Source organism: Etheostoma spectabile, unplaced genomic scaffold (genome assembly GCF_008692095.1).
Source record: "Etheostoma spectabile isolate EspeVRDwgs_2016 unplaced genomic scaffold, UIUC_Espe_1.0 scaffold314, whole genome shotgun sequence".
Taxonomy (NCBI): Eukaryota; Metazoa; Chordata; class Actinopteri; order Perciformes; family Percidae; genus Etheostoma; species Etheostoma spectabile.
The window spans coordinates 425,696-436,704 of record NW_022605583.1 but is presented as its reverse complement, the minus strand read 5'-3'; the positions used below and the strand labels follow the sequence as shown (position 1 = coordinate 436,704).

Sequence of the window (11,009 nt, the reverse complement as noted above, 5' to 3'; positions counted from 1 at the left end):
AAAAAAAGAAAAAAAAAAGTTGTGTATGGAGGGAACTGTGTAAAGTCTGATAAATACTACAACTTTAAAAATGAAAAAGAATCTGGTGCTGTGGAGTTAGGAAGAAGTGAGACCTCTGTAGCCCGCTCAACATCTAAATATCCTACCAAACTGTCAGTGGCCGAGTTGCATTGTGGGTAATGTATGCGCAAGGTTTTGAAAGGAGGACTAATGCATGCAATAAAAAAGAAGATACCAATTTCGAATCTACTTTAATACAACAGGCAGAACATGACTCTTGTTTCTCCTTTTTAGGACGTTCGAAGTGCAGAGACCTCTTCTTTGGAACACAATAACAAAAGAAGGAAAGTCAAATCCAAAAAAGGTTAGGATCTACAAGTTCTGTTGCGTTAATGAGGTCATGTATGTACTGTATTGTTTAACTTTTTGAGAGTAAAATGTATGGTTTTTCCCTGAAGTATGTTATCTCTGCTAATGTGGCTTAATGATCCTGGTGGAATGATTCCACAGCTTCAATCTAAATCCATTTGAAGATCCAAGACGACATGACTACCGATGGTTCACATGTATACTTTTGGCACCTCTGTGCAGAGCGTTTACAGATTGACCAGCTGTTGGCTGTGTCTCTGCGGGAGGAAGAGCTGAGTCGCTCCCTGCAGACTGTGGACACCAGCCTGATCCAGGCCCGGGCTGCGCTGGAGGCCGCCTACATAGAGGTGCAGCGTCTCATGGTGGTTAAACAGCAGGTGAGAAGAAGTCTCCATCTTTTGAATTGTGGATGTCATAAAAGCACTTTTTACTTTTCATTTTGATTTGAGAGCAGGTTGCTGTGTATGTGTTTACATACACTTGTGTTTGTGAGTGTAAGACAGAGAGTTTGTTTCTCTCCTGGAGAGTTGCCTAGTTTTTGGGGCCAGTACATTTGAAGCAGATGTCCACAGTTTGCTGAGCTTAGCGAGTATTTCTTGTCTAGCCAGCCACTTCATTATTTCTAATGTTGCTGTTGTAAAGGCGGTCCAAAAATGACTCTCTTTCTTTCAATGTAGGACAAATTGTCTTTAAGGGTGTGTACATTGTAGCTGGGTGTAGAGAACCTCTTTCTCAGAGAACCATAATTACATATGTAACCTTTTATTAGGGTGTGTGTGTGGGTTAGACTGGATGAAATTATGGTTGTGATAGTATTTGGGTTATGGTTAGTCTGATTGATTGATTGATTGATTGAAAACTTTATTGAGTACCAATCAAGAGGTGTTCAAAAGGATAAAAACACAATAAAGCCCAAAGGCTTGTTAGACATTGTGGGGCTTAGCCAGTCACTGGCCCTTATCTTTCTTACTTAGTGCAAGTTTTGTCATGTTCCTATGTCTGTAATTACAATACTATGCTATATATTACCCACTTACAAGCATTGTACAATTTTGTTTTACTTAGATGACTGGAGAGATGAGCACACTGAGAAACAAGCGCATCGAGTTACTGAAAGGAATGCAAGGTAAGGAGGAAAGGTCTTAGTAGGAAACACATAAAAATGTTTTAATAAATGGTGACTTTTCCTGCCATTAACTACATTACAGGTTGCTACTACTATAATAAACTATACAAACCACAGCATATTAGAAGTATTCGACCTTCACACAAATCATTGTAGTTGACATAGCACACATATAGTACATCCCAGTTTAAGCTCTTGAAATACTGAAATAAACAGTTTTCTTGTGCTATTTGTTTTATACAGGTAGTTTGGAGGAAGCACCTCAGGTCAAACTGAAAGAAGAAAAGATGGATTCAGTAGAAGCTGAGCCACACATGCCTTCCTCCACTCTGATCTCCTCAGACTCTGCTGCCCCCCCCAGTCCTGGTCCTCCTGCCGAGCGTGCCTCCCCTCCCTCCTCCAGCCTTCCCTTCATGCCTTTAGTTATCAAACAGGAGCCTCTGTCTCCTGTCCATGTCAGCTCAGAGTTGGACCCTGTGGACAATATAACCCACTGTGCTCACAGCACCACTCCCGAGCAGCCTGTCGCTCCTGCTGCAGCCTCTCCGCCAGGTAACATCATACAGTACATTTCTGTCCATGTTTTCATGCACCAGCGGTGGACAGTAGGTGGCAGTTATACATAGCAATGTGCTGGTATAACAAAAGCCACTAAAAAAGAAGTCTATTATTTAGAAAACATGGCTGTAAACATCACTGACTCTAAGATATTCAAAAAATGTTTCCTGAGAAAGTGAATGCATGCAGCACGTTAGACCTCAAAGATATGTTTTGGTGAATTTTATATACTTTGTTTAAAGACAACTACATAATCTTGTGGGGCTTTACCCTTTAAGACATATACCTATGCCAAGATTACCTAGTCCCAAAATGTAAATGCATTACACATAGCAATAGTCATCATGAGATTTACCTGCCAGATTGATTAGATTTAGATAAGTGTGGTAACTCAAGGAACAATGGAGAACATGCTCAAAAAAGTCCATCTTAGTTTCTGTTCATGTCATTTAACTGCGGTGTAATGATCAATGTGCATCTGAAACTCTTGCAGACCCTACCCTTCATTTCCAGCCATCCTCTGAAAGTCAGCCGGAGCTGTACCAAACTAACACAGAACACAATTGGGACAACTTTGCCGAGCCTGCAGACTGCAAAGAGAGCTTGTCAGGACTGGTTGAGACAATGGAAAAGTCCATACAGGCAACTCAAAACTCTCTTACCTCTTTGCCTGACTCCAAAACTCCCATAAAGCTTCTCTTGGCCAGCAGGAGGGGCTCCGAGGAGGGGAGTGTTATTGACTGTGCAGCCCCGCAGTCCTTCGAGTCCCCCTCCATCCTCAATCTGCCTGCCTCTCCATCTGAACTGAGGAGCGGAAAGCGTGTAAGGAAGCTGAAGAAGAGGAAGGTGTTGAAGAAGGCCCAGGGTACTGAGCAGCCCGAGAGCAGTGACACCGAGATAGATGGAGACGCCTTGAGGCCGAGGTGGCTTCGACCACGCAGGAGAAGCTCCCAGGTCAGCACCTCCACTCTCCCTTTAGAAGATAGAGAGGGCGACGTGAACATGGAGGGCGTTGAGGAAGCCTCTAGACGGCTGTTTCAGACCAGCAAACTTGAGAAAGAAGACCCCAAATCCCCCAAAAACATGGTGGAGCTTCCCAAGGTAGCCCGTGCCGAACTTCCGCTGAGCTTGGATTCAGAAGAATGCATGGAGGTAATCGCAGCCGGTCAGCAGCCCAACATGGCCGCCCTGGTTCCAGCTTTCCCTCCAGCCCAGCTCCCAGACTCCTCCAGACCCGAGCCCCAGAGCCTGGCCTGCAACGAGGTCACCTCCACCAGTGACATGGAGGTGTGTCGATCCTCTGAGAGGTAAGACCCATTCTTGACTCTTGGAAACAGCCGCTGACTAAACAATCTCAACTCAAGGTCCAATTACTCGCTTGTTCTGGAGCTTTCAACTAAATCACTAGGCAGAAAGTGGAACATCTGCAGTTCCATGTCCACTAAAAAAACTCCATCAGCTGATGGGGACTGTGGGATGTGCTCTAAAGCTCCAGAAGACGTGAATAAGTGGACCTATAGTTGACATTGTTTTGTCAATGTTTGTTGTACCAGTTTTACATTTAAAATAAAATTAAAGTGGGATTAAATATGTCAATAAAAGTGACTAACAGTTGCAAAAAAGATATATTTTTTAAAATTTATTTTACCTTTTTTTAACCAGGAAAAGACTCATTGAGATTAAAAATGTCTTTTTCAAGAGTGTCCTGCCAGAACCTCTCACTGCTTTTATTTGTCTTGTGCTGTTCCTGAAGACCATTTATGATCTTTTGTGTGGAATCTAATCCCAGATCATTTTATTCACAGACTAGACTAAGATTAAACCACTCATCATTTCCACCTTTTCACCTCACAGTGACATGCCGTTTCCCATCACGTTGCCTAAGATAACGAAGACCTCATCAGGTATGTTCATCTGTCTGGAGAGTTCTTCATGTTCTAGGGGTCTGGTTATGCAGAATGAATACCCAGCCGTCGTAGAGAGGGGGGACATGCAATATTAGGCAAATATATGGAAAATGACGACAGTCTCTCCTGGAAGAGATTTATAGTGTCGCTCTTGTTTGATCACACTTAAAGTGACATAAATAATTCTGTCAAGGATTTAAAAATAAGAGCCCTGTAGAGAGAAGTTCAAAGATTTCTCTCACCTCTGCACGATGACCAGGTTTATTATAAACAGAGTAATAGTATTTTTTAAATGAGTAAATAAGTTTGTTTGGTAACACACCACCCGCTGGTAGTCTTGATGTTTGAACCAAAAAAAAAAATTCCTACCATCTTCTAAGCAGCCAGAATTAGAAGTGTCATCCATCTTGACTAGGTTAAAATAGACTCTCTGAGTACCCAAAATACTATTTATGGGAAAGATATTCATAGAGCTGTTAGTTGACTTTCAGTGACGCAGTATGAGCATAATAAGTGCAGTGATGAATGGACACAACTTTCTAAGAATGTGTATATTTAACCTGAGGCATCATTTAAATGTTCATCCCAAGAAAAACATAAGAAACTACACTTGGAACAATTTTTGGTAGGAAATGTTTTAGAGATTTGAGTCTCTCATTTGAGATGATTTGAGTTTTGGAAATTTATTTCTTTCTGTGTTGAAAACATATTACAACCTGGAAAGAGTTTATTTGGATTTGCCAACTCTATGATCCTATGGATCCTATTGTTGTCATTTAAGCTAAGAATATAATAAGAAGTATTTTGTGAGTGAAAGTGAAATTATGGTATTTTAAGTAATTTATGTTTTTACAAAATAGTCTTTATCTTTGTGCTCCTGTATGTATTTTTGTGTGTTTCCCAGATGCGTTCTCTGACCCCGGTGAGGATGATTTGCCCACTGAGGGTGTGTTCGAGGGCCACCAGGAGGCGGTGAACGCCATGCAGATCTACAACGGGCTGCTGTACACGTGCTCCGGAGACCGGACTGTCAAAGCCTTCGACCTGGTGGTGGGTGTCGCCAGGATGTCAGGCCTTTTGTTAGACCCACAACTGTGTTATTTCCTATTTTCTGTGAATGCAACAGCGGAACAAACTTGTATCTTTTGTTGTTCTTGTTGCAGAGTCATAAATGTGTCGGTGTGTTTGAGGGTCACAGCTCCAAAGTGAGCAGCCTGTTGGTGTCGGCAGCGCCCAGCCTGCATCATCGCCTTTACTCTGGTTCCAGTGACCAGACCATCTGCTGCTACAGTCTCAAGGTGAACACACATATCTTCTTTTTAGTGTTTAATCACGTTAATAATAGATTATCCTTTATCTCAGTACATTAGTGAATTAGTCCTCCTTTGTTTGATCTGGTCAGATGCACATTATAGGAATTGTTGAGTAATGCGTTGATTATTGACGGGACAGTTTTCTTTTTTAAATTTCCTGAACATTTCTTTTATTGGTACTCACGTTTGTCTTTACTGTGTCGTTTTTGTTGTTGATTAGGGCTCTTTTTATTGACCGTGAATTGTGTAGCCATATTTATGAAGCATGTTTTTTTTTTTTTACTGTACGTCATTGGCAATAGAAGAGTGTCATGAGGTGTTATCCTTCACTCTACTTTTATATGTATAATTGGGACCATATCTTGTTATGTATTCACCTTAAATCATATCCTTTTCTTAGACTGTTGTAGTTCAGTGCTTCGAAGCACAAATTGAGTCAATTCACTTGATATTGTTTGACATCTACAGACGCGAGAACTGGAGCAGCAGTTCTCTCTGCCAGACCGAGTCCTCTGCCTCCACAGCCGATGGAAGATTTTGTTTGCTGGTCTGGCAAACGGCACGGTGGTGACCTTTAACCTCAAGGTGAGAAATTCAGTGTACCCACTATAATACTGTAAATGTAAGGCAGTTTTTCTGGGCTCCCAGAGGAGGTGCTGACAATAAACACACTACTTGAAAATGCATTCATCTTCTCTCCTCAAGTTGTTAACATGTTGTTCATTGATATGCCTTTTTTTAATAACTAATACCAAATGTCCAACTTAGTTCCAAGTACTTGTAGCAGTTAGCCTTTAAACCCGTGACATACAGTATCATTCAGTTGATTCAGAATTAAAAATGTTATGGTTATTGACTTCTCTGCCCACAAAAAGTGTTAAATTAGAAAAACTAAAATAGAACATGTTCAGGGACAGAAACAGCTCAACTCACCTTTCAACCTTTCCTTTCAGTGTTTTGAATATGAACTAGGGCTGCAACAACTATTGCAGCTTCTAAAATGTGAGGATTTGCTGCTTTCCTTTTCTTATGTGGTCGTAAACTGAAAGCCTTTTGGTTTTGAACTGTTTTATGATGTCAATTTGGGCATTTTTCATGACTTTTTAAGACCAAGCGATTATTTGATTAATTGAAAAAGTAATCTGTTGTTAAATCAATAATAAAAACTAGCGTTACTAACAACCATCACAGACTTGTTGTCCAATTAGAAAGCAGTTTGCTGCAGGATGCTGTATGTGCAAGTTATTAAAGTCAAGTCAAAAGCTTGTTGTGAAATGTAAATCTTACACCTTTACCTCTTTACCTACCACTGGGAAAGTAAACTAATTTTAAATGCATCATGTCAGAAAATGTATTTACCCATGTCAGCTAGCATTGGAAAGAAAAGGCGGAAACAAGGGACAACCTCTATTAAGATGCTTTCATTTCTATTTTGCAATTATTTGCGTAGACAAACAAGCAGATGGATGTGTTTGAGTGCCACGGGCCGCGAGCCGTGAGCTGTCTGGCCTCGTCGCAGGAGGGAGCACGGAAGATCCTGCTGGTCGGCTCCTACGACAGCACCATCAGCGTGAGGGACGCCAAGAACGGGCTGCTGCTGCGCACACTGGACGGACACATCAAAACTGTGCTCTGCATGAAGGTATCAAAACTCATGTCAATGGAAGCATTTGAAAAACAGGAAGCTAAACAACATATAACTCGTAATTTAATCAGCATTGCCAGCATTGTGTGAAAATCCGTGTATTATCAGTGAAGATAATTGAAAATCTGTTCCAATGTCACATCTCGACTATCTTATGATTTAAAATAGGTGTGCACGCTTTGAGGAAAATATCATTTTTTTGCGCAGATCTGTACCAACCTGCAGCACCACAATACTTCATTCTGAATGGTTTGACACAAATTTTGCCTTTGACAAATAGTCCATATTGCGATTTAGATACAGTTTCGATTAATTGTGCAGCCCTATTTTAAAATTTCTGGGAGTTGAGGACTGATTTTTTTGTAGATTGGGTTTAATTCCTAATTGTTTCTCCCTCTCAGGTGGTCAATGACCTGGTATTTAGTGGATCCAGTGATCAATGTGTCTACGCACACAACATCCATGTGAGTCATCCTGTTTATCTCTTAATACATATGGATTTGATGTTTCAAAGTTATCAAAACTGTAGGAGAAGCCATATGCACAGTGCAGTTGAATTACAATTAATGATCCCATGGCATGAAAATGTCACTTAATGAGGTCTATATAAAAGACTTCACATACAGTATTAGGGAACCACTAAGGTCTATATAAAAGAGCCATTCAGATACGTATTAGGGGACCACTAGGCTATATAAAAGAGACTTAGATACAGTATTAGGGGACCACTAAGGTCTATAAAAGAGACTTCAGATACAGTATTAGGGGACACTAAGGTCTATATAAAAGAGACTTCAGATACAGTATTAGGGGACCACTAAGGTATATAAAAGAGAATTCAGATACGAGTAGGGGACCACTAAGGTCTATATAAAAGAGACTTCAGATACAGTATTAGGGGACCACTAAGGTCTATATAAAAGAGACTTCAGATACAGTATAGGGACACCTAAGGTCTATATAAAAGAGCTTCAGATACAGTATTAGGGGACCATAAGGTCTATATAAAGAGATTCAGATACAGTATTAGGGACACTAGGTCTATATAAAAGAGACTTCAGATACAGTATTAGGGGACCACTAAGGTCTATATAAAGAGACTTCAGATACAGTATTAGGGGACCACTAAGGTCTATTAAAGAAACTTCAGATACAGTATTAGGGGACCACTAAGGTCTATATAAAGAGACTTCCAGATACAGTATTAGGGGACCACTAAGGTCTATATAAAAGAGACTTCGATACAGTGAGTAGGGGACCACTAAGGTCTATATAAAAGCATCCAAAAAGCAGCATGTCATGGGACCTTTAACACTGGTTGAGAACCTTTTTAATATACATACAGTACATCACAATTTGTTTTCTGTGCCACTTGTACAGACAGGAGAGCTGGTGCGGGTCTATAAGGGCCACAGTCACGCTGTCACCGTGGTGTCCGTCCTGGGGAAGGTGATGGTGACCGCCTGTCTGGACAAACTGGTCCGCGTCTACGATTTACAGGTCTGCATCTCTAAACAATGCGTCTTTACCCAGTGATCACATTGCTCATTTACGTCTGGGTGTGAATGCCATTCCATCCCGTTTTCATGAAAATCTGAAAGGATTTCAACCTGTTATTGTCTCCACAGTCTCACAACCAGCTGCAGGTCTATGCTGGACACAAGGACATGGTGATGTGCATGGCTATCCACAAGAACATGGTGAGAGACCTGCTTTTTCTTGTAAATGCTTGGAAAACTGTGAAATTATACAAGGAAATGCATTAGTAGCAGCTATTAGGCATCATTGAGCCTAACAGTAGCCCATTAAGGAATAAACTCATTTGATTGGCTCTCAGACATGAGGAGAATCTTTACAGTTTTGTTTTCTGTTGCCTGTTTTTGCACTAAAATGAGTTTAAATTGAATTATAACCAGCTGATTGGCCGGCTTAGCTCAGTTGGTAGAGCGGGCGCACATGTGTGGAGGATTCTGTCTCAGCTTTACTATCAGTTGAAGGCGGAAATGCCCCAAAAAAAGTCATCTTTAAAAAAGAAAAGAAAATTATAACCAGCTGATGTTTGTTTTTTTAACCTAGGATACATGTGTACATGTTTTAGAAGACATACGCTTCATGATCAGATCTTGACACACCATCTGTGTGTCATTTTGTGTTTCAGATCTACACTGGCTGTTACGACGGCAGCGTGCAGGCCGTCAAGCTGAACCTGATGCAGAACTACCGCTGCTGGGTAAGGCGAAGGATGGGGAGCAGAGTCCACAGGGGAAATTTGTGGATCAAGAGTAGATCTGCAAAGATGAATCAATTAGTTGTCAACTAGTAAATTAAAGGTCAACTCTTCCAGCTTCTTAATTTTTCTAGTTTCCTCTCTGAATATCTGTGAGTTGTGGACAAAACAAGACATTTTGAGGACGTCATCGAGGGCTTTAGGAAACACTGATCCACATTTGTCACTATTTTTCTGACATTTTAGAGACCAAACAACTCATGAATAATCAGGAAAATATTTGACGGATTTATTGACAATGAAAATACTCGTTAGTTGCTGCCCTAACCATGAGAGATTAATGAGAGATATAAGATGCCATGTAGCTGGATTTCCTTTTGGTGTATTTAGGCTACTATAATAGTACAAATCTCTCTTTCTTAGGGACTTAAAAATCAATTTTAAAACATTTCTGCTACCACCAAACTCCATTATCACAGTCATAGAAAATGTTGAGATGAAGTACATCTTTGTTTGTCCAGTGATGCACAAGTATCTTAAAATAATACAAGTAATAAAATGCAAGCCAGGCTTAGGTGTGCAGATTTGGCAGAGGGGTTTAAGGGTCTTTCTGCAAGAAAATGTGATGTTTTTTAATAAAACAAATATGCAATTTGACATAATTTTGGACCATTATCATCACAATACCTGTGTCAGAAACTTTGGAAAAGCTAGAGCAGATAATAAATAAATAACCCTTTAAAAGCTTAAAGAAGAGAACAAATCATTAGACCTGAGAAAAGTCCTGTAGTTTTGTGTGTTTTTTACAAAGTTTTTGGCACCTTTCTAAAGGTTTTTTTGCCGCGTTTTAAATTCATTGAGCTTAGGTACTGATGAACACGACTCGGGTGCTGCACCTCAGAAAAACCCTAGGGTGTCAGTCCTGCAGTGCGCTGGTTCCCAACCTTTCACGCTCGAGACTCTGGAATGAGGCAGTGTGTACTCGGACCCGTTGTTGCCTCTTGTACAGTCTTGCTTGATAACTGCACCGCGTTGTAAACCAAGCGGCTCCTGTTGAGCCTCTCCGGTCTTCCCCGGTCATCAGTGATGAGCGCTGTCTTGTGTCGACAGTGGCACGGCTGTTCGCTGGTGTTCGGGATGATGGAGCATCTGCAGCAGCACCTGATCAACGACCACACCGGGGCCAACTCCCAGACGTTGAAATGCCGCTGGAAAAACTGTGACGAGTTTATCTGTGCACGCAGCAGCTCCAAGCAGGTTTTTAAACATCCCCATTCAATTGTCTTTTTAGTACGTAGAGGAGTACATGTCTTTCTTTCTCTGGAATGTATTTCCAACATGTAAAAGAAAACAGAAAATCAGGTCTCGGAAAGTGTAGGAATGTGTGTGAATGGTTCCTGTATGATGTAAAAGAGCTTTGAGTAGTCCTTAAGACTTGAAAAGCACTATATAAGAACAGTCCATTTACATTTAACACACATATATCATATATCATATCCTATGATATATGTCTGAAAAGAAGTGGGATCCCACCCTTTCTCCCCAAAACATTGTTACTGAATTAACAAACTTCCTCTACATAATTTCTAATTCTTTTCTTTTTTAAACTCTTCCAAATATTTAACTCTACTTACCAATTATCTTACAAAATACACTTTATTTTTCATATCAATTTTGCATTATAATTTCTTGCATATTTAATTACTTTATATATATATATTATAATAAACATAAATATAGGTAGATTATACAGGTAACGGATAGGTTTTACAGCTTGATGTAGAGATATTGATCTGTGTGTTGCAGGGCGTACTGATGCACATGCAGAAACATACTGAGGAGACTGAACTGGAGCCTTAAGGCC

The 11,009-nt window shown here is 40.5% G+C and overlaps 1 protein-coding gene across 2 annotated transcripts in view; it reads left to right on the top strand.

The window, feature by feature from the left end:
• The window catches only part of znf106a (zinc finger protein 106a), a 27,060-nt gene that overhangs the window by 8,079 nt on the left and 7,972 nt on the right, over positions 1-11,009 (top strand). For both annotated transcript variants that reach the window (XR_004331145.1, XM_032511014.1), the window contains exons 7-22: positions 295-364; positions 592-746; positions 1,435-1,495; positions 1,739-2,047; positions 2,547-3,360; positions 3,908-3,957; positions 4,865-5,010; positions 5,124-5,258; positions 5,742-5,858; positions 6,724-6,915; positions 7,320-7,382; positions 8,299-8,418; positions 8,547-8,618; positions 9,077-9,148; positions 10,256-10,402; positions 10,952-11,009. The exon at positions 10,952-11,009 is cut by the window's right edge. Coding sequence is in view for 1 of the 2 variants with exons in the window: in XM_032511014.1 (XP_032366905.1) it covers positions 295-364; positions 592-746; positions 1,435-1,495; positions 1,739-2,047; positions 2,547-3,360; positions 3,908-3,957; positions 4,865-5,010; positions 5,124-5,258; positions 5,742-5,858; positions 6,724-6,915; positions 7,320-7,382; positions 8,299-8,418; positions 8,547-8,618; positions 9,077-9,148; positions 10,256-10,402; positions 10,952-11,005 (2,577 nt within the window). In the remaining variant the exon portion in view is untranslated. The remainder of the gene's footprint in view (positions 1-294; positions 365-591; positions 747-1,434; positions 1,496-1,738; positions 2,048-2,546; positions 3,361-3,907; positions 3,958-4,864; positions 5,011-5,123; positions 5,259-5,741; positions 5,859-6,723; positions 6,916-7,319; positions 7,383-8,298; positions 8,419-8,546; positions 8,619-9,076; positions 9,149-10,255; positions 10,403-10,951) is intronic.